At 37.2% G+C, this 23302-nt stretch overlaps 2 protein-coding genes across 4 annotated transcripts; one reads left to right on the forward strand and one right to left on the reverse strand.

Annotated features, from left to right (window-relative positions):
• Window positions 1–640: 640 nt before the first annotated feature.
• On the reverse strand, window positions 641–14028 carry traf2b (Tnf receptor-associated factor 2b). Of its 3 annotated transcripts, none has more exons than XM_008424328.3 (11): window positions 13873–14028; window positions 9539–9744; window positions 8629–8707; window positions 7937–8035; window positions 6027–6188; window positions 5858–5932; window positions 5398–5472; window positions 4232–4453; window positions 3400–3703; window positions 3011–3159; window positions 641–2911 (listed from the first exon to the last, which is right to left on the reverse strand). In XM_008424328.3, exons 2-11 carry the CDS (start codon window positions 9712–9714, stop codon window positions 2693–2695), a joined length of 1560 nt encoding a protein of 519 aa, XP_008422550.1. In that variant the 5' UTR covers window positions 9715–9744; window positions 13873–14028; the 3' UTR covers window positions 641–2692. The 3 variants fall into 3 exon arrangements, with proteins under 3 accessions (XP_008422550.1, XP_008422552.1, XP_008422553.1); XM_008424330.3 differs by lacking the exon at window positions 13873–14028 and adding an exon at window positions 13475–13799; XM_008424331.2 differs by lacking the exons at window positions 9539–9744; window positions 13873–14028 and adding an exon at window positions 9269–9529.
• A 1007-nt stretch (window positions 14029–15035) lies between these two features.
• On the forward strand, window positions 15036–21698 carry coq4 (coenzyme Q4 homolog (S. cerevisiae)). Its single transcript, XM_008424327.3, has 7 exons — window positions 15036–15212; window positions 16423–16575; window positions 17502–17598; window positions 18209–18311; window positions 18439–18568; window positions 18733–18826; window positions 20085–21698. The coding sequence occupies exons 1-7, from the start codon at window positions 15071–15073 to the stop codon at window positions 20266–20268; spliced, it is 903 nt and encodes a 300-aa protein (XP_008422549.3). The 5' UTR covers window positions 15036–15070; the 3' UTR covers window positions 20269–21698.
• The last annotated feature ends 1604 nt before the right edge of the window (window positions 21699–23302 follow it).

A 23302-nucleotide genomic window follows, 5' to 3' on the forward strand; every position in this document is an offset into this window, starting at 1 on the left:
TCAGTTTTAAAAAGTTCAACAAATATCTTACAGAGCAACACTGAAAACAAGATGCGCTCGCTGAATCATTTTTGTTTAGTGAATCAAAATCCAAAACACAGACGGTCACATTTTCTGGAAGTTCAAAGCAGATTTTTAACCAAGTGTTCAGTAGATCTACAGACGCAGTTCATAAAAGTCCCGACTGACTAAAATCTGGGTGGTGGGGGAATTCAATTTGGAGCTCAACTTTCAGGGAGCATTATGGATGTTTTTGTCTATTTGGTTAAATGTTTTCCTCTTGATGTGTTTGTGCACATGGCACATTGTTTTTGTAACAGGTCTATTTTGACATTTAATTTTACCCTCCAGAGTTCAGGTTGGTTTTTTTCTGCGTAAATCTCAAACAATTTCAAGGATTTTAACAATTTAAATGACAGTTTCAGATTATTGCTGGACTTGCTTTTTTTTCTTAGATATGTGAAAGATGAGGCAAAATATTGACTTTGATTCACTTTTTTATGTAGCATTTGATTTAATATTCAGATCAAATATACCACTTTGATTACATGATGCCAATATTTAAACTGGTATTAAAAGGGCTGAAAGACTCCAAATTGTCAAACATTAAGTTTTGAGATGGTCTAAATGCAATAATCCATACAGTTTGACAACTTTTTTTATTATTTAAATTTTAAACAAACACCTCGAAGTTAAGTTGCAGCAATTGTGGGAAACGTAGGCAGGACTTTCATAACATGCGTTTCTGCAGCTGCAAGCAACAGAACGGTACATCACGTTCCACATCTGACGCAACATTTGAGGTTACACTGTAAACACAAAAACACCGTTTGACGGAGCTACAGGAGCGGCGTGACAAGCAAAAAACCGATACCACTCAAATAAAAACTGTAACAGAAACCGCTCTCAGGATGATTATCACCTCCTGCTTGCTGAATCCAGACTCTTATTCTGACTCTGCGCGGTTAGCGTGATGCTAACCGTGCGTCACGCTAACCGCGATATACGATTAGCGTGATGTAAAGCTCGGTATGACTTAATTTACAACAAAAGCATCATTGTTAAATGACAACTAAACTACAAGTAAAGGAAGATCTTTACATATAAAAGTCATTCAGTCAGTATGAGAACATAATGGTTTAAAGTCTTTATTGAAGCAGTATTATTAAATAAAATAAATCTGCCATCAATGCAGAAAGTTATAGAAACTAAAATGGCTCAATGTGTTTAGTTAGGCTAGCTATTATATACTGCTATATTAAACGGATGTAAGTGTTTAGTGATGTTAGACATTTAAAACAGCAATAATCAATAAAGCTCTCTCCAAGTGCAACACTGAAGTGAGAAACTATTTAACATATTGATTACAGCAAGTAACCTGGATACAGTATTTGACTAATTGATTATATTGACTAGGTTATGTTGTCTTGGTGATAAGGTTTTTTTTTTTATAGAGCAGTAATATTGATTTTAATACGCATGTTTATTTCACATTTGTTGAAATATTTGTCACAAGGCAAATGTATGAGTCAAAGATTTACTGAGACCAAAATAAATAAATATTACCAACATTTTTTAAGTGTATAATAAACCAACTGGTGTACATTACATTTCCATAGATTGAGTTCAATGAAGTAAAAAAATTAGAGCAACTATAAGTCACAGTTTAACAGCTGCTGGTAAATCTCCTGCAGTGGTTTAACAAACATTTCAGCCTTAAGGCTATTTTTTTTACTTAAAACAAAAACCATTTTGACAAATGAAGTTGCACAACTCAACTTACATCCTGAGGTATTCTGATAGTATTTTTCCTTAAAATACCCCTTTAAACCACAGGAATCATTTCTATCTGAAAGCTATGACTCCTCAATGAAGCGCCAACTACTATATAATCCAAGTTTTATGGTTTCTTTAAGTAGATATTTAACTTTTTTTTTTTTGTATAATGTTACACTTTTTAGTTATATTACATTGCAATAACAAAATGTTCGTTATCGAAAGATATTTTACCGTTTCCGCTTCGAGGCTGTTAATTATCCATTTTTTTTATTTTTAATGAATTAAAACTAAATCAAAAAACATGGTTAACAAACTATACATAAATAATTACAATAAATCAAAAGATTTCAAGCCACCATTCGTTATACTCATTTTTTCCGACCGGGTAGAGAAACCCACCCAGGCATGCTAACTGCATCATCACAAACATCCCAGCAACAACTTGCACCAAAAATTGTACATTAGGCATTTTTCTTAACGTGAGCGTGCAAAGCCCCCTGTTATGTTTTGAGCTGCTATACTATTGCTACTAAGCAGGTTAAAAGTAATGTTAAGTTTTATAATTTGGACAATTTTGATTTATCTTACTATTTTTATTCTAGAGAAAAGTTCAACTCTTCTCACAGATCGTTTGAAAGCTATGCATTAATTTGCAATAAAAGCACTATTATGACTATAATTTTATAACATATAAAAGATATTTTATGATATGATGCAGTCAGTTGCATATCGTCTGACTTGTATTATAATAAACTATATATATAAATAAGTATTGTATTATTATTGTTTATCAACCATTATTATTCATATATTACCGTGTATAAATATTTGTATATATATATATATATATATCTGGAGCGAGAGAGGCTAATATTTTCTTAGGAATATTTCAGTGCATCTTCCACAGTGCACATCACAAGCCTGTGAGGTCTACGATCGCTTTGATAAATATCGTATCATCTCTCAGATATGGGCTCTTGCCGGCCAGCTTAGCCAGTGGACAGAAGAGCGGGCAGCCGCTGGCGATGTTCATCTCGCTGATCGGCCGCTGGAAGGAGGTGGAGGAGATGTCGGGTCGGAAAGCATCGATGATGTGCTCCCTGTTGTTCTGATCCAGGAGCATCAGAGTCACCTGGGTGGAGGAAAGGAAGGAGGAGGAGGAAATCAGCTTCTGTTTTCACAAGGAGGACAATCAACACAGATGGGAAAAATTATTCTTAATCTACAGTACCTTTTGACTGAAGGGCCACTTTAGCAGAGCGTCGCACTTTCCCTTCATGACCACAAAGAACAGGGAGAGGTGCGTCCCCCGTCCGGTCCCGTCGCCGTTCAAATATAGCCTGAGACACATTTTGTAGCCGTATTTGCTGGAGTAAAATGCTGCAAAGAGAGAGAGAAAAAAAGGAATTAGAACAAAAGTCAAAATCCTGAAGTGTCATCAGACTCGGTTTGGTTCCCTCCCTGAAAATAAACATCATCACAGAGATGTGGAATCTCCCCAGTCTTGCAAGCCAATAAAAATAACACACCAACCACATGCTCTTTTTGTTTTTTCCACAATCACAAAAATCTTTCTATGAGGTCAGAGCCAAATCCCAGCGATCCCGCCTCTCGTCTTACCGGGTGAGAACATGGCAGGCGTTCGGCCGGCCACGGCCTCCTGCCTGCGCCGGGAGAAGTCTGTGATTTTCCAGACGAATATCCCGTCGTAGGTGCAGTTCTGGAGCTCGCGCACCAGCTGCTCGGTCTCCGACAGCTGCAGGTCTCTCATGGTCACTGTTCGCTCTAGCTGCCGCACTCTGTTCGACAGGTTTTCGATTTTCTCCTGGTCGAGTCGATGCTGGTGGGCGAAAGCCTCCAGGGTGAGCGAACTGCGCTCCACTTCTCGGTTCAGGACACACACAATGTTTTCTAAAGCAATTACCTGTCGGGAAAACAGCAACGGTCATTAAGTAATCCCTGTAAATACAGTTGAAAACAGATATTGATATTAATGACTGACTTTAAATCAAACTTAACTTCTTCTAAGTCAAAGAGGATTACCATTTTAAAAATATTTTTTTATTGTCGCATTCTGAGAAAATGACAAGTTTGCAAGACTGTGACCCTCAGCAAAGAACCAAATTAGTTTCAAAAAGTCTTAAGAACAAGTCCATATTTTAGAGTGAATGGGATAAAATTCGATTTTAGCTACAGCTTATGAAAAGATACCTGTGATCTAAAGGGCAATTCCACCAAATAAAAGATATGAATGTAAACTTTTCAGATTGAAGAAAATCAAAATAAATCTCTGCAGCATTCTTTGACATTTAACAAAAAAAAAAAATCTACAACTTCCCTAAAATAGGAAGTGTATAACTTGATTTAATGCACTTTCTGTTTGGTAAATGTAACCGTCTGCCTTCATTTGCGTCTATTAGAAGAAGCCATAAAGCTTGGAAGAGAGGCTCACTTTTTTCTCCAGGTCTATAGGCTGTGCGGCGGCTGCAGCGCCGTCTCCCTCCTCAGGAGCTCTGTACAGACCCAGACCCGAGTCCTCCTGCAGCTCCCCGGATCCCAGGGCCTCGCTTCGTGGATGGGTCAGATGGGTCATCGTCAGCACCATCGGCAGCAGCAGGCGTAGGTGCTCCATGGTGCTGTTGTGTTCATGGTCGCTCAGCTTCCCGTTCTCTATCTAAGGAAGAAGAAGAAGAAGAAAGAGGATTAAGATTTGTTTCAGCAGACAGAAAATACTTTTAAAACTCTGTCAAGAAGAACAACAAACTTAATTAATTTCTACAACATCAGCAAATCATGTTTCATGCCCATACAATGAGGCAAAGGTCATCAGGTGATGGTCGCTTCACCCTCCATGCCTTCGCCATGAGCCAGCGCCGCACCACGCCCGTAAGGGACAGTTTTAAATGATTTAGTGAACAGAGATGTAAAAAAAAACAAACAAATTGTTCTCATGGATTTTGATGTAAAACATTCCAGACTTTGACAGCAGGTATGAGAAGAGTCTCAAGACTCCCTGAGGTATTACATAAATGTGGTTGAACTTTGGAAAAAACTTCTTCTGCACTGCACACACACTTCCAACTAATCTGTTGTGAAGCGCATGTAAACAGACAGAACTACTATAAATATTCATTGGAGCGTTTTATGTGAACTCATTAGTCATGTTTGGATGTGAGAAAATATAATTGCTGCTGTGTCTGCTTATTAATCAGATTAATCGATTACTGAAATAATTGTCAATTTAATTAGTAATCGAATAATTGCCAACTGAAGTAGACAGACTGGAAAAACCTGACATTTACTGAAAGAACAAAACCCTCAGAGCATTAATTAAGCCAAAACTGTACTAACAATAAATACATTTCGCAATTATAATACATTTTTCACATACTGATGTTAGAAGTATTTTTTAGCTGCAGATGCACTGTTTGCTACAAATGATCAAGGATTCGCAAAAGGAATGCAGTTATTGAATTTAAAAAAGGAATTGAAATATTTGTTTATTTGCATTTTCTTCTAATATTTTATTAAGCTTCCAAGCCTTTTCTTCAGTTGCATTAAGCTACGACAGCATTTGATGTTAAAGCTTAACATAACAGAGTAGTTTGTTGCACGTACCACAGTTTTACAGCCCACTTCGCTGAATGGACAGGCGCTCTTGGACTTTACACAGGATTTGATGTGGTCACTGAACTGAAGAGAGAGCAGGCAAAAGGGAAAATGAAGAGTTAGCGTGGAGTCAACTCAGGAATAAAAGTAAAAGCAAACCACACGATACTCAGTCAGAAGGAAACTAACAGGTCAAAAGGGGGAATTATCAGTTTGAAATGAATAAGTTTCACTATTCAGAAACCTAAGTGTCTCTTAATTCTGCTAAAATTTCCATTTTCAATTTGTAGACATTGGTAAATAGTGCTGTGCATGTTAATTTCTATTAAGATCATATGCTTAGATATGATATTCCTTTCAGACATTTGCATACACTCATGATATGGGCTGAGTGGTTTATTACTAATTTATAATCTCCTTCCGAAAAACAAAAAAACTTGAACATAAAAATAAGCAGAACAGCTCTAACCTTTTCTCTGGGGATCTTCTTCTTGCCACAGTCTTTACATTGTAAGGGAAACTTGAGACAGATCTCATCGTGGGCCTGAAATTGTTTTCATAAATCAGAACGTCATCATCCATGCTCACGTTTTTTTTTTTTGCAAACACAATAACAGAAAACTCCACACATTTCTCACCTTAATGTCTTTAAAGTTGAAAGCAACTTTGCAGTATTTGCAGTTGAGCGTTCTCGCCTCGCATTCCCTCTCGTTGTGTCTGTCCTTGTCCTTGAGGACGATGGAGGCCTGGCAGGCCTCGCACTGCACCCGTTCATTTTCACAGCGGCCTTCATGTTGCGCCTGACGACGTAGAAAACGATGATTAGATGTTGTAAGCAGTTCTCACGCAAGGTAAATATGTCTGCCATGTGTTTCATTATCTTTCGGTTCACGACTGCCAGACGAGTATTGTGGCAAGTTTGTCCAATTTACAGCAACTAAACCTCATAAGATTTAAAAATTAAAAAGGGAAGACTTTTATCTTTTATAAGCCACTGAAAATGCATTAAAACAAATTATGCTCTTAACGTAGAAGGTGTGGTACAGGGTGTATTGGTATTTCAAACAAGATTAAAAACCTGTTTTTCTGTTGCTTCTTTTAAGCAGACGTTTTTCTTTTCTTGAGAATTCAAAAGTAAAACAGAAAAAAGAAAAGAGCGATTTATATATGAAAAAAATGCTAATATAGTTTCATGTGTAACATGAAACTATATAAAGGCATTTTCAAAAAAACTCACTTAACAAAAGTTATAAAGAAGTCAGGAAGTAACTGGATTATGTAAATACAAACATGAGAAGTGAGGAAATATAAAAAGGGAAACGGAAACACAGAAACAAATTTGTTTTGTTTTTTAAATAATTCAAATCTGCGAGGCATTTGGCGGCATTACTACACTTAAAACCTGCGACAAAGGAAGGGGCAGAGCTTGTTTGGAGGAAGTGCTTAATCAGGAAGTACTTTCTCCTAATGAATGGGGACAGCCACGCGTGAGCTGCTCAGCAAAACAGTCAGGTATGTTGCATGTTTTTCGATCTGAATAGTCATTTTAAAACTCACAACCCATAAATCCAAAAACCAAAGTGAAAATGAGTCATCTTGAACTGGTGTATGGTGAGAAATCTGCCCGCACTTCGCTGCTCACAGAACGGGTTAGCCACAATTAGCATCTTTTTCCAAAGCGGCACCGCCTTCTCGGCCGGGTGTAGAAAGAAGCTGGGAGAGCCGACGATGACTAAGCGGCTGTTATTGACACATATTTGGGTGTTGCACCTAGCAATAATTTCCAACAACAACCAACCGACCAACGGCATATTTCGATCTGCCTATGCTTCTTCTGAGAGGACGTCTCACCGACACGCTCACATTTTATTTTGCACAGCATGCAAATGTTGGGACCGACTATACATCCTCCCAACACAGCATCTTAAAACTTAGCAGCTCATCTCCCCTGTATCGTCAGGAATTAAGAGTTCAATGTGACAGCGGGGTCTGGTAAACTCCCCTTATATAAATATGACGTCCATCTAGGATCTCTTTCGTAACCCAACCCACTAACTACATCCTGGCAGAGATATTTACACCACAAACAAGCTGCTGACAAGTTGGTAATCAGCAACCTAAATTACTGTTTACATCATTTACTGGGATTTTTCTAACTCTTCCCATCAAATCTTAATCTTAGTTCTCGATAGTCTGCCTATATAGGGCAGATTTACAGTCATTTAATCCTCCTCCATGGTCTGTCTCTCCTCCCTTATATCAAATGGCCTTCTGGTACTTTCCAATGAGTTGTTTGTGAATGAGGGACTTTCCAGCCTGCATGTTTAGTTTCACTTCCTGTTTCTGCACAGCATGAACTGAAGCAGCATGCATGAGATGGAGGTCATAGAGAGCTTATTGAGGAAAGCACGCGCCAAGGATAGCTAGTACAGGTCACAGTGACATGAATAGACCACTAGCTAACCTGGGGTAACCTGACCCCTTAGCACAACATGAGGCTTAACATGAGGTCAAAGGGAGACCAGAGCGGTTCAGTGTAGCACCTCACCTCGTACTCTTTTATAGATCCAGTCCAGCTGCAGCCCTGGTTCAAACACCTGGCAGGCAGACTCGCTATTTCTCGACCGGCTGCGTTGTCTGGAAACGCCTGGCGGACAGGAAGAGGGGCGACAACAAAGCATTCAGTGGACATAAAGACAATCATTATACCGACAAGAACACACAGTGCACTTCATTGTGTGGTTGTGGAAACTCCCTTCAGACTGTGTGGTCAAACATTCACCTTTAGCTTAAATGAGTAGCACACAAAAGTATTCACCACCCTTTCTTCATGTTACAAAAACAAACTGCAATGCACTTCATGTATTGACATGAAGTGCATTGCAGTTGCAATACAAAATAATACAAGCAGAAGGAAAATGAAACATCTTTTTTCAATTGTTTTACAACCAGAAATCTGAAAGTACAGCATTTATTAGCATTCAGAGCTACTGTGCTCAGGCAGGCAGTTAGCTGCACTGGATCTTAGGGGTATCAAAGTAAAAAGGGGGTGGAATACAAAAGTTATCCACAGCTTTAAGACCTTTTCTGAAAACTGTGCGTCTTTTTGTGGCCATCTCACATAATGGGCTACTTGTGTTTTGATCCATCAATAAAATCAATTAAAATACGTGGCTGGAACAGCATAACGCGTGATGGAAGGCACTCGTACAGTTGTCTTACTCCTCTCTGGAAACTCACCTCGTTACTGTTCAGGATGGACATGGGCTCCTCATAGATCTCCTCTTGGCGGCAGGCTTCACAAGGCTTTGGACCAGCGCTAATAAAAAACAAAGGGATTGTGATTTTGCCTGTTTAAACAGCAACTAAGACCTGCTCCCCCATCAGCTCCTGACCAACACGGATTACAGTTCAAGTAGATCAACAGAGGTGATATAGAAGGGACGTAGAGCAGAAGAACAATGAATGCATTTGGTTTTTGAAGCTAAAAACCAAACATCAGCCACATTCAGACAACCTGGAACCTGGACACACATCAGTTCATAAGGGGAAGTCATGTGATCAACTTGCCACACCATTGCACCTTGACACCAGAAGCATTGCAGAACTAAAATCTCACAAGGTTTTTTAGCAGATATTAGCTTCCAGGATTACACCAATGAGTCATAGTTTAATTAATTAGCAATGCTATGTGTGGTAAAGTTGAGAGTAATATTCAGCGACATTTCATCTCGTCTTTATGTTCAATGACGCCGCTGTGGATCATTAAACATAACATGACGAAGCAGAGTATTATAATCAGCGCTGATGTGTTTAGAAACAACTGTTGAATGGGTGAGAAGGAAAGAAATGGGTAGAAAAAAAGAGAAAAAAGAAACACCTTGGAATGAGTCAGCAAAGCTGAAATGTGTCAGCATGACCAGATCCTCGTGATTCATCAGATTTAGTCCAACCATGTGAGAAATGAGTCGGTATTAAGAAAACGACGCTGGGTGCAAAAAAGCAAATCCAGACTGGAGCAGAGACAAGAACATGGAACGGCGCTGAGGCATATCCACTAAGAAGGGGAAGCATTAAGCCGGCAGAGTGTTGGGGGAGGAGGAGGTCACACGTCACAAACTGGTGGGTGGTCTAAAGACCTTCGGTCTACCTGGTGAGCAGCTTGAAGCAGTGCACACAGAAGCGGTGGCCACACTGAGCCTGGACAGGTTTCCTCAGGACCTGGAGACACTGCTGACATTTGTACTTATTCTCCATGGGCACAGACAGCACACTCAAAGGAATTCCTGGTAAAGAGTTTTGAGAGTCCAAAGAGATGCGAGCCATCGTTCTCCATGAAACTGATGATTCACCGAACTGTGGAAGGAAAGCAGCAGAAAACAGAGGTCAACACTCCCAATGTGCGCTTTGGCTTGCAAATATATACAAACCGTCGAAATGTTCCCACATTTCTCAACTAACAACCACAACCTGCAGTGGATTTCATTGGGATTTTACAGACCAACACCAAAGTCAGGCTTGTCACAATCAACTGATTAGCTTCCCTGTTTGTGCTAAAGAAAATTTTCCCTACATCAAGACACCACCACCACCAGGTTTCACTGAGTTTCCTACAAAACTTCACTCTATAAAATACTAACTGAAGGAAATTAAAATACAAATGCTCACCATTCTTTTTCAACTTTATTTTGTATAAAATTTGAAAACCAGCCATCATCTCCTTCTACAGGTATGCACATAAAATTCCAGTGAAATGTTTTGCTTGCGTGAGACATGGGATGTGTTGATACCAATACAAAATGGTAGTCAAATAGTTTATGTGTTGTCCAACTTTAAAAAATGAAAAACAATCAATTAATTAATGTTATCAGAAACTCTTTCTTCTGGTTTTAAAGTGAATGTCTTGGTTCTGGTGCAGTTGAACTTTCTGATCTTACGTTGTCTCCTAATTGTGTTATTGGGTCCATCAAGGCAGAACAGATGGTTACAGAGGGAAAAACCAACTAGCAGATTCCAGATTACTGCATTTTACTACTGAGCCACCATGCAAAAACCATCATAAACATGCGTCTCTGTTTCACTGCAAACAGATGTGGCCAGGTGCAGCTCTTTCAAATTATATTCAAAAACATCTATTGCATTATAGTATGCTGTGCAGGTTTAAGAGCAGAAAGAAAACATGACTGCATGCTTTTTTCTTAGTCCCATTTATGCATTTGTTTTTTCCAAACTAACTTTTTCAATGAAAGAAATCCACAAGACAAGACTATGCATGTAAGCATGATTTTTCAACTTTTGGAATAAAACTTGTTGACCTGGTTTCTCCAGAAGATCTTTACACAACGTGAATCCTGATGCAACAGAGATCTTTACAAAAAGTCCTAAAAGTCACGTTACAAAATTTTTGGCATGGCACATGAATAATTCCCATAATGTTATGCGAACTTCAAAAGTGGTTTTGTAATGCTCAGATTCTTACTTGCAATAATTATGCAAACCTTTACTCATAACCACGCCTGCACTGCCATCTACTTGTCAGTACAAGTAATCTGCACGAAGGCTGCACAAATTCTCAATATCTTTATTCCTAAACGTTCAGTTTGCAGATTTTTGGGAAATCTAACACCAGAAATGCACAGTGTACGTTTAACGGTGCAAGTGGTCTGGTTTTCTCTTTACTGCCATCTAGTGGATTAAGTAAGAGTCACTAACATTTACGTGATAGGATGACGCTGCAGGTTTTATTTATAAAGAAACACATTTTCTCAATACTACTTTGAGCACATTTTTTGTGTAAGTGATTTTAGAATATAAGTATTACGTTAGAAGACGTTGCTGTTTGTGGTTGCACCAAAACTAAAGTAAAGCGAGTTCATTCTTAGGATTGTAATTTAAGTCTCTAACCCTGCTTGATATTTGTTGAAGGTTGTCTTTGGTCAACGACTAAGACTTTTCAATTAAATCCATTCTTTAATGGGTTTTGTTAGACTCAACCAACTAAAACAATGTCGAAATTCATCTGGTTATTGGTGTACATTACACATGGAAAGCCAAAAGTAAACGACTGCGTAAAAAAAAAAGAACTTGCAAGAGAAAGAGAGGAAATGCTGTCAGTCATTGTCAGTCAACCCACTAATTACAAGAAACAAAATCATGAATTTTCCCCCTACCCTTTTGGGCTTCCCTGTCTGGAAATGCTTGGAAACTTAGTCATTTCCTTCCATCTGATTACCAACAATAAGAACGTGACAACTTTTTTTTTTCCCCCACTTTAAATCTAAAGTGATTTCTAGGATTTATGATTAGGTGTTGAAGCTAACATTGGCTATAAAGACAAAGGTATTACTCATTTTACAAAAAAATTTTTCTGCCTACTTTTGGAAAATTCTGAAGCAATTTCTTAACACAACATCACTTATTTTAGTTCATAAAATTCCACTGAGGTAAAAGAGTGGGCATGTTTTTGATTTCCATAACTGATGTTTATACTTCACAGCCAATGCATGTATGTGTTTTTGTTCCCACAGCAGATAAACAGGGGAATAACTGAAAGTTGGTGGAAATTAGATTAAATTCGTTTAGAAGGACTCCCCCTCCATTTTTGATAAACGGAAAAACTACATTTGTTCTTCCCGGGTTTACGCCAGTATACATGTTGCTGACCGAGTCTATAATTGAACATAACCAAATCCTGTTTTCTCTGAAACTAGCCATTAAATCAGCAATTTTCTCACAGACAGGACATCCTCTGAAAAACTTCTGTGTGGGGAAATATGGAGGGAAATGAAATACCAATTTAAAAAAAAAAGAAAAAGAAACCACACACGCAAAAACACCACACCAGTAAACCTTTTTTAAACTCCAGATGGTTTCAGCTGGAATGCATGAAAACATTTCTTAGCTTTGAGACAACACAGTAAATTAATAATTTATATTTCATATGACATCTGTCCATCACTCCATATCTAACAACACTTCTCCCAGGATGAAATCAAGGAGGCTGAACGCATTTTCAAATTATATTAATAAAAACAATTTATAAAAATGCTAGAAATTTTCAGTGGCAAGACTGTGCACATACTTTAAGTCACAATAATTAGACATTATTGAGGAGATTTTCTACACATCCAAGCTATGACTTACATGGCTGGGTTAATTCTTATCACCTCTCTGCAGAAACCCATCTATGGCCTGAAGCCTGGTATTACGCTTAACTGGAAGTCTAAACTGGTGAGATTCTGTGAAGTTTTCCCAGAGCTGTTCTGGTGAAATGACTGATATTTCTTCATCATGAAACTCTGACACAACACTGGAGTTTCAGCTAGTACAGCCAAACTAACCCAACGTTAAAAACAAATACAGCAAAGAAAGAAAAGGAAAAACCTGCTTGACTCATGCAAAACTTTTCAAATAAACACAGTAACCAGGTGTGATGCGTTTGGCAGATACTGCTGTGGTTACTTTGTGTATCAACATTAACTTTGAAGGTAGCAATTACAAATTCCCTGATTCTAAGTTTGGATCACTAACTATAGTCTGTCTCTTTCTTAAAGTCGGAGACAGAAAAATACATTTTATGTTCAATTTCAGACAGTCAGACAATTCATACAGTAAAAAAAGAGCCAATATGAAAATGACCTTTGAAATCCAGTCATAAGGGCAGAGATCTAAAGTCATGACTGTTGCATGCCTTTTAGATTTCTCAGCAAATTTGGCAAGAATAGTCAAGTCAAGGTTCATTTCTAAAACACAAAGTTAAACGACCTCAGCTGGCCAAAAATTGCTGCATAAATCATTAAGTAAAAAAACCAATGAGTAGTAACTCTGGGGGAAAAAATACACACAATCTTTAAACAAAGGTAAAAAAAAAAAAAGTCTGCAAATCTACACACAAAAATAAGTTCAGCTTCCTTGCGAAATTGTAACGAACACAACCTTGTTGTTAGTGCTGCCCAGAAATGTACCATCTGTTCAACTGTCTAAGGACACCGTCGCTGATCTCACTACTACAACGATATTGCTCAATATTGTCTCTACGTCAGTAACGATCTCACTTCTAAGGAAACTGAACAGGATTTCTACTTACCAAAAACACTGTCAATCCTTACAGCCTGAACTTTGAGGGTAGTATTTGTACAATCTACAGTCACACCCAAAATGACGTCAGTAGACGTAAAACTATATAGACATTTCTCAAGAGTATACACTGGTCACTCTCTTCTGAGCTCTAGCGCTGTTATTTTCGCAAATAATTTCTATTCGTTTACTTTCTGTTGTGTGTGTGTGCCATTGTTTTTAAAGAAGAAACCGTGCAGCTTTTTAGGACTTAATTTTGCCACGAGGAGCAACAACGCTTCGTGTAGTTAACCTTAGAGCTAAATTAAGTAGATTATTGCTGCAATTCGTTTCTAAATTACTCGCCAGCTTGCTAGCTGCTAACTTTCTCGTTTAAGAGCAAGAGTATACCAATTTTAGATAACTAACCTCGGAGTCTTGGACGCTAGGTTGGACGGAAACCGAAACTATTCACGAACAGACAAAAAAAATCCGAACACTCCTAGTTCAGTCTGTCTGTAGTTCTAGGTACTTTAAATAATGCACAACTTCCGCTTGCGTTTTTTTGTCTGCACAAGTTGTGCCAGATGGGGGCGCAGTTGCGTAGTAGAGCGCCCAAAAATTATACTCAAGTAGCATAATTACCTTAACTCTAGTAAAGGTAAAGAAATTAACAATCCAAGAAAGAATAAAAAGAGTATTTAATAACAAGGGTACACAGTTTATCTGGTTTCATGTTTGAAAATGATATCATCAGACAAATAATGTTTTATGTAAATTTAAGTACTTTAAATAAAAGAATTAACCCAAATAAATACAAAATAATTCAGAAGAAACACCACGTTATTCTCATCATAAAACAGAGCAGAGCAGCTTCCAGTGACAATATTCACTGTTTGACCTCCAAATGGAAAAAGACAACAGAGTTAATGTATAAACAAGAAGTCTAACAAAAATGTAGGTTTGTGTCTGGTGCATTTTTGGCTAAAACAAGCTTCTTCTTCATTGACTGAAGTTGGTATTTAGAGATATTGGAAATTTTACTCAAATAAGAGTAGCAATACTTTCAATTAATATACTGAAATAAAAGTAAAATCAACAGTTTAGTAAAAGGTTGCTCAGGGAAATTTAGCTGAGCAAATGTAATTAGTTTCACCTCTGGCATTAAACATTACTGTCTCATGTGATTGCACAATAAATACATCAAAATTTTATAAATTTAATATAAATTTACATATTTGATTAAAGAAAATAAGTATATATATATATATATATATATATATATATATATATATATATATATATATATATATATATATAATTTATATGGAGCACATATACATTTTATGCAGTGATACTTCTTAGTCCAGACTGCACCGTCATCTTGAAGGTGAATTACTACCCGAAGTGAAACATCCATCAGCAATCCCCAACACCGGACATTTTCATGCCATTATTTCAAAGAAATTTCGTCTTCAAATATATCTTTGTTTATTATGAGTTTATTTAGTGTGAAGATGTCATAGTACTCATTGTTTGATTAATTTTAGTAATACACAACTCATTTTGAGCATCGACTAATGGACACCGACAAGAGGAGCCGACTCCAAAAGACAGAAGAACCGGCATGTCGAAAAGATCCGTCCCTAATGACTCAGCATCATCGACGCATGCGCAATACGTTTGGATAACAATGTGGCAGCGCTTGTCAAATCCCTTCATACGGCTCAATCAAAAGCAAAGTTATTTAACATCTAACGGGTTCAAAGGTACGAATTTACACCGCTGCTCTCTTCAAAAGTAATTACAAAAGCATTTTAAGCAACGAGTAGGTTATTAAATAATTTTTTGCTTGCCTGTTTAGCTGCGTGTTAGCCTAGCTGCTTACTTCTAGCAGTCAAAACAGAACGGTACAAGATGCTGGAGTTTTAGCATCCGGTTCAGTAGTTCAATGGAGAGCTATGGTATTAATTAAAGGTTGATAAACGTATCAAATAACTTACATTTATCATAAAATGGTTACATTTCATTAAACGTATAATGAATTATACTTGCAGTATTGCAATTACAGTGAACTGTTTGGGTGCAAAAACAAATATATTTAAGAGTTGAATTAATTGATGTCTAATTGTAGACAACATTGTCGTAGTTAATTATTTCAAGTTAAACAATTGCTATGTAACAATGGGATAAATACAAAACTAATTAGGTATAACTTGTGATTTGAAGTTTTAATTAATTGCTTATTTATGCCTCTAATTTACACAGTTAAATAATTATAGATTTTTTTTCATTTACTTAATAGAAATGTTTACTATATTAAAATGCTATTGTCAATGCAGTATACATTTTATGCAACAGAAGTGCTTGAATTTGGATCATACTGTTGAATATCTAATTGCATTTATTTTAGTGTTGCTTGTAGATTAGTGATATTTGATATTTTAAATGTGTTTAAAATGTTTGCATGTTTGTTGCATTTTTTATTTTATTTTTTATTTTTGCTCTAATTTGATTTTCTGTCATTTTGGCGAGTTTGTAAATGAGATTTTGAATTTTAGGTGGACTCTGGGTTAAATAAAGTACACATTTTAAATGCATCCAAACTCTACTTGGCTGTAATGTGTAATATGAAATTATCATGTAGTTTTCACACTACTTTATTTCATTACTTAATTATTGACTTCTGTCAGATGCATGAGTGTAGATACAGTTTTTAGGAGAAAAGGTAAATAAACTAGAAAAATGTTGCATTTCCTGCAAAAATGCAGCGTGACTGCTGCAAGCTGAATATTTTAGTGTCTAGCACCTTGACCTACAGTAAAATACACCATGCACTGTGGGGGAAAGAAAAACCATGTAAAAACCAAAAGAAGCCCATAAAGGCTGGTCATTTATTAAAAGTCATCAGTCATTTGACATGTTGCAGTAGAAATGTTTAGCTTCCTGCATCTTAACACTGTTCCACCTTTGGCTCAGCTCTGCTTGTCCACCGAATGTTCACTAGTGGTGCTGAGCTTACCTACAGCTACGATGGGCTATACCCTGGACACATCCAGACCAACACCTTCCAGAAAGCACTGCTGGCCATCGGATCAGGAGTGGCGGCTCTGCAGGACCCCTACAGACACGGTACAAATCCACCTGAAGAAAAGTTCAAGTAGTTTCCATACATTTACTGACTGTGTGAAAACAAATATTTTATTGTCCATCCTTGTTGTGGCATTTTAGAATCCATTAATAAAACACTATTGCTTCTGTGTCATTTGATCAGTGGTTTTTTTAAACTCATCTCCTCCAAATTAGCCTTATTGTTGTTGCTTCAGGCTTCTTTCTTAGCACAGTTTGCAAAACTGTCAAAAACAAAACCCAATAAAACCTTGAAAAAGGGCATATTTAAATTTTCTAGTTGGAAAAATTACCTTAAAGGTAAGCTTTAAGGTATTCCAGGCCTTGCATGTTTTCTTCTATAGTATATACTGTAATGCAGTATTTTCACTGTGATTTATTGTGGCAGCTTAATATCTTTAACATCAGTTACTCTTTGTTTCAGCAAGACTGGGTATTTGGCAGATAAATTTCACATCCTAATTTTCTCATTCACAAATGAAACGGCTTCGCTGAAATGGCGCCCAGCTTCTCGTTTTCAGTAGCTTAAAATGGAAAAACGCTCACAGCTGAGGAGACACCTGTCAGCTGAAAGGTAGCATCAGGTTTGGCCCACAGATTTCTGTAAAGACCCTGACTTCCAGTATCTACTCTGTGTCTGAACCTTGCTGATTCCTTGTGATAGAAACGCCACATGTTTGAATAGTCACAATGTAAACCAATACTGAAATAACTCGGATTACGTCATACCTTTGTAGACTCCCTAAAAGGCTCAGAGGAACAAAACAGAGCTGTATTTGCAACCAGTGAGCTGCTCTGCGGGTTTAGACATTATACCTATAAACATTATTTTATATTCTTTCTAAAATTTGTGACGTTGGAGTCTAATTAGGCTGTAAAAACTCCATATAGTGTTACTGATGCCCTGAATCCCTGTGCTGACTTCACAGACATGGTTGCTGTGCTGGGAGAGACTACAGGACATTTAGCGCTTATAAGTCTAAGGGAGCGGATGAAAAATGACCCCGAGGGTTACACGATCCTGACGTGAGTCCCCCTGGTTTAGGTTAAATGTTATTGTTTTGGTCAGTTCGCCCTTTTGCCAAACATATCCTCGCATTTTTGGCTCAAGGTCATATTTTCCGTCCATTTCCTCCTGTTTCTTAACTAGGCACTTAATCATTGGTTAATATTATATTCCTTCTGGTAGTTACGTCTTTTTGATAAGCTATAAATAACATTTTGAATAGAAATGTTCAAATAAGCAGCATAATTTCAATGCATTTTGTTTTTTTGATGGCCATATATCACTCCTACTCCACTCATCCTCATATAAACTTGTAGAAATGTAGTAGATGGTAGAAAATTATTTCTTTTAGTCAGTTAGCCGCATATTTTTGCAGAAAATGATCACTGGATTTTAGAAAATTACTTTAAATCGTTAACTGCTGTAATCGCATCCATTAATTGGATGTGTTTTCAGTAGAAAAAAAATCGTTAGAAGAAGATAACGTTAAAAAAGGGTAGAAAAAAGATCAAACCTTGCAACAACAACAGAAAAAAAATAGTCTGGCGAAGGGGTGAAATGACCAGCATTCTTCCACTGCGTGGATACATTTTGATTTAGTCTATACTTTGTTATAAATTGACGCTGCAGAGAAAGGCCAAGAATCCGTCTGTCTACACTCGATCTGGAAAAGATGGCTTCCCTACCGGATGGGTCGTTTGGGCGAGAGTATCTCAGATTTCTGGAGGATAATGTACGTCTATGCTCAACAAATCCAGACTTCACTTGCCTCATCTTGTTGCCACTTATCTCTGTTTCTGATGGACGAGCTGTCTGTCTCTCTCTTTTTTTTTTTTTTTTTTTTTGCAACTTGGCGACAGAAAGTGACGCCTGACTCCAGAGTGGAGGTGAAGTTTGTGGACAACGAGGAGCTAGCTTACATCATGCTGAGATATAGAGAGGTCCATGACCTGCTGCACACCTTACTGGGCATGCCCACTAACATGCTGGGTGAGTCAAGCTGCACGAAGAAATGAAAAGAGCAACAGTTCCAGTTCTCTATAAACACTCAAAACCAAAATAGACTTTGTGAAATCTTCACCCTTGACTGACTGCCTTGTGATCTCTCCCCTTCCTGTTGGTAATTTGCACATTTCTCCTGGTCCTGGTTTCAGGTGAGGTGGCGGTGAAATGGTTCGAAGCCGCTCAGACGGGGCTTCCCATGTGCGCCCTGGGAGCTGTGCTGGGGCCACTTCGGCTGAATGCAAGGTGTTTACGCACAATATGTCTGATTGGAGCTCGCTCTGTTTGAAGCAATTCTGAATTGTTGTATGTAAATTTATGTTTGTTTCAAACCAGCGCTGCTTGTGCTGATGCACTTGAATGTTCCCAGAAAAAGATGAAGTTTTGGGTCCCTTAAAAGTATTGAAAATCCTTGAACTTTTTCAGATTCATCATGTTGCACTCGCAAACTAAAATGTGTTTTATTTTGAGTGCACGTATTGGAAAAAATGGAGCACATATTTGGAAAGGAAACAAAAATAAAATATATGTATTTTTTTATTTTTAATTTAGAATTAAAGTCAGTCTGTCGTTAATTTCCACCAAGCCTATGTCCGTTTTAAACATCTAGAACTGTAACCTGCGGCCCTTTGAACCTTTCAGAACGGCTCTTAATAACCCTGGCTGAAAATAATAAAGTATCTATCAATGGTTCACAATGTCACATAATTTCCCAAAAATGTCACCATGAAAGAGAAGAAAATGTATCCATGCTTTTCCGGCGAGCATTTTTTCCTCCTCTTTATTTAAAAAATATTAAAGTAGACACAAAATGGTAACATTTTATAAATGATAACACATTTCCTCTAGTTGATATTCATCAAAAATAACAAGTTGCCATTTTTCAAAGTGTCACGTAACATTTATTAAATCTATTTCTAAATTAGTTTTATTTTGCAGGGCTAAAATCTTTGCCCATTTGACTTTGGCAAAGCTGCAGAAGTTACATTGATTTTCAAGATTTTCTGTTTGATGTCTGAACTGTGCAGACTGTTAATTTCATGAAGACGCTCAAGGATTATGCAAATACTTTCAAAGCCATTTGTGGCCAGTAATCGATCAATCAACCATTTTTAAACAAAAGCTAAGATAATAATTAGTCTTGAATTGATTCTGGAAGCCTTAAATACAGGAAAACGGCCTGTAATATATAACCACTAAAATATAGAAGTGCTTTAGATGACTTCCTGGTTTTTGATTGGTTTAGATTGGCAGAAAGATGGGTTTCTCCAGGGCGTTATTCATAGAATAGCCACCATTGTGACTCGTTTGTTGTTACAACAGCGACGATATGGGAACATGATGTTCAACTGTAAACCGTCTCTCTTGTCTGTTAATCATTAAACATTTCCTCATTCATTCGCTGTCATTTCCTGTCTCTGCCAATCTGGATTTGTTGATTTACTTGAAATAAAAAGGTTGTGGTAACGGCTTTTAACCGTACTCTCATGTCTCCCTCTCTTAGTCGTTTGCAGTCACTCTTCACGTCTTTGGGCCCCTGGGCCCTGCAGAACGGCAGGCGGGCCCGCTGCGTCCTCAGCATCTTTTACGAGAGGCGATGGGAGCAGAGCCTGGAGGACCTCAGGCGGGAGCTGAACATCGAGCCGCCTCCACTCACACTCAGTGCCTCAAACAAGAGGAGGACCTGATGCAAAGACCCAAATATAACAGGAACTTCTTCATAAACTGATCAGCAGCCAAACCAGAAATATTTTAGGATTTTTGTCTTGTTTGATGTAATTATCTACAAATGACATGGGGGGGATTTGGATTTTGGGAAAGACTGGCTCATTGTCTCAGTTTTCAACACATGGCATATTTAAGTTTCTATTTCCTTCTCATTGTGACTTCATCCTTCAAGAGCTTCAGCAGTCAGCTTGTGATTTGTTTGGAGCAGGAAATACCAAAAATACACTTCAGATCCTAAAAATAAATGGTTGTTTAAGCAAATATAATTTTCACATTTATATAATGGCCATTATTATCCACAATCTTATTTACTAGAACCTGATATCATCTCTCAGCAGAGTCTACTTAAGGGCTTCTGATTAAACCCCTTTTTAACCGAGTGGTTTAAGTAGCGTTGGTGCAGCTGCATCCGTTTAACCTTAAGAAAGTCTTATCACGAAAAACACTTTTAGCAAAAATACCATCAACATGAAATACAATGGTGAACAGGAGTTTCATTATCTGATTTTTGTTCTGACTAATAGCACGCACCTAATAATGATCAAATGCAGTAAAACCACATTTCCAGGAAATGAGAGTTCAGGAAGTCTGTGATTAATTTAGTCAGAAGTTCTGTAGAAATGATACTGTTATACAGCTGGTCTTCCCCCCATTGGTTTTTAAGTTCTACAGAAAATAGATGGCGTTTGTCACTGTCCAACAGTAAGTATATGATTACAGAGAAGTAAGCTTGTATTGAAATATTAAAGCTTATGTGTAACTTTTAAAAATGAGCACAGAGCACAAATAGTCCAGCAGTTATTGTTGTAATACACAGTCTTAGTTTTTAACTTAATTATGATTTTATGTAAAATGTAAATAGCCGTGGAAAAGAACAAAACAAAAACCATGTGTGGTTTCATGTTTTAACCTAACTGCTTTCAATGCTTTAAATATTTAGAATGTTTTATATCTCCTGGATAAAATAAGTTTTGGGAAAATATTTCAAGTGAGGCAAATGATATAACATCTTCTCATGCACAGAAATCAACACAAATTTCCTTACAATTTTTGAAATAAGTATTGAGAACAAAAATATAAACGGCCAACAAGATAACCCTATTAGATATCAGTATAAATTAATATGAACTGGGTAAGTCCTGATTAGTGTCACCTATAAGGGCGACACTGGAAAGAGGCGTCTAACTATATGTTCTATGTTTCCTTGTGTATAGAGAATCTCCTTTTGAAAACATCTGCTTTGCATTATATTGAAAGCCATGACAAATAAACAGTTCATCCAGAATTGGTGATGACACTAAGAATACAGTAACTTTGCGTATTGGTTAATAACGCAATTATTTTTAGAGTTGCGATGATGCAATAAAAGAAATACATGTGACACTGAAAACTTGGTTTCTAATGTGTATCTTTGCTAGGTTATAAAGTTTTAAATGTAAAAATTTTACTCTTTTATTCCCATAATGCACACTATTTGAGGAGAAATAGCAGTTCACATTACCCCAAAACCACCAGAACAAGAAATAAGGTCAGGAGGTGGAAACATAACATGAGAATCTTTTTCACATGTTGTACTTTATACACTTGGGGAAAGAATAAGAGAATAAATAAGCAGAGATTTTTAAAAGGTATCTTAAGACTAAAAGAGGGTGGATTTTTCTGCCAGACATCGACCCCATTGTTCTCAAAATTATATTACCATACGAAATGTTTTTACAACATCATATATATATATATATATATATATATATATATATAGCATATTTTAGTCTGCCTCCTTATATGGTTACCCGTGGTTCCTACTAAAAATCCCCTTCAGAGTCAAAATGGCTACCAGGATACAAGGCGTCATCACAAAGAACAGTTTCCTCCAGGAACACTCGGATATCCGCTCCTTGTTGGGACCAGCATGGCACCAACCAAACCTGACACGAGGCTTCAGGTTTTACTGTTATGGAAAAAGATCGTGTCTCCTGGAAGCAGTCTGACGTCTGTTTTTGGTTCCTCCTGACACTCCTTGTGCATAGCTCAGGCTGACCTCAATGAATCATATGAATGACTGAGCATGTAGAATAATAATAGAAATAAAATATACAAACATGAAATTAACTTGAATCTTGTGACCAAAATGTTCCTTAGGGGGTCCAAGTTAGTGTATGTGAAAGTTTGTATTCTGTATTGATGCTGGGTTATAGTAATAAATGGTTGTATGCTGTAGAACATTTATTTTTAATGTTTTGATAGTTCCCTTTTTTCCAACTTGAACTTTTATTAGGCAGCATATTATCTCATGAATGTACCTGCAGTATATATATACTCTGTATTGTTTTTCTTTTTTCACAATGTTCTTTGTATGTTTTTGTGTGACTAAGTGAAGATATAAATTAGCTCTGAGAGCTAAAATCTGGTATAAAACACATTTTCCTTTATATGTATATGATCCCTGCTCAATAAAAAAACTAACAATAATGTTTTACACACACTGTTCCTGTTTTAAGACAATAAAGTCATGTTTTGGACACGTGCCCTTCTTTTTCTCTTTGCATTGTGTGACTGTGTCCTTCTCACATGCCCTTCATTTCTTATCAGTGATAAAGGACACTTCACTTTTCCCTGTATCAGTTTGTTCCTTTCATATAAAATCAGTGTTTAGAAGTCATGGCTGAAATAAAATAGGAAGCATATCTTGTTTAAATAATTTTTTTTCCTGTTTTTCCATAACATCGTGTGAGGCTCACTGGTTTTTACTCAGTGTTGAAGTTTTTGTAGCTGTCTTTGGTCCTGGAAGGTCAACTGGGAACTTAAGAATGAGGAGCAAAACTGAACGGACGCTCATGTAGGCCTGATTAGACTTTGCTGCCCCCTGGTGGTTTGTTGAAAAAACGTGCATAAGGGAGGTTGATCAGTCAAATAAATAGGAAACTGCGTTTTCAAAACTATTCCTATATCACTTCTTATTAGATATCTTGGCTTTTTGAATTATTTTTTAAAAGC

The sequence above is a fragment of the Poecilia reticulata genome, chromosome 12 (assembly GCF_904066995.2).
Source record: "Poecilia reticulata chromosome 12, P_reticulata-male-v2, whole genome shotgun sequence".
NCBI classification, from domain to species: Eukaryota; Metazoa; Chordata; class Actinopteri; order Cyprinodontiformes; family Poeciliidae; genus Poecilia; species Poecilia reticulata.

Excerpts from the sequence above, each read along its gene's own strand:
- coq4 (XM_008424327.3), top strand. The coding sequence starts at position 15,071 with ATGTCGAAAAGATCCGTCCCTAATGACTCAGCATCATCGACGCATGCG. Across the intron at positions 17,599-18,208 it reads GAGGGTTACACGATCCTGAC|AGAAAGGCCAAGAATCCGTC; the intron begins GTGAGTCCCCCT and ends TTGACGCTGCAG. Across the intron at positions 18,312-18,438 it reads TCAGATTTCTGGAGGATAAT|AAAGTGACGCCTGACTCCAG; the intron begins GTACGTCTATGC and ends ACTTGGCGACAG.
- traf2b (XM_008424328.3), bottom strand. The coding sequence starts at position 9,714 with ATGGCTCGCATCTCTTTGGACTCTCAAAACTCTTTACCAGGAATTCCT. Across the intron at positions 5,933-6,026 it reads TCAACTTTAAAGACATTAAG|GCCCACGATGAGATCTGTCT; the intron begins GTGAGAAATGTG and ends AAACAATTTCAG. Across the intron at positions 3,704-4,231 it reads CTATAGACCTGGAGAAAAAA|GTAATTGCTTTAGAAAACAT; the intron begins GTGAGCCTCTCT and ends TTTTCCCGACAG.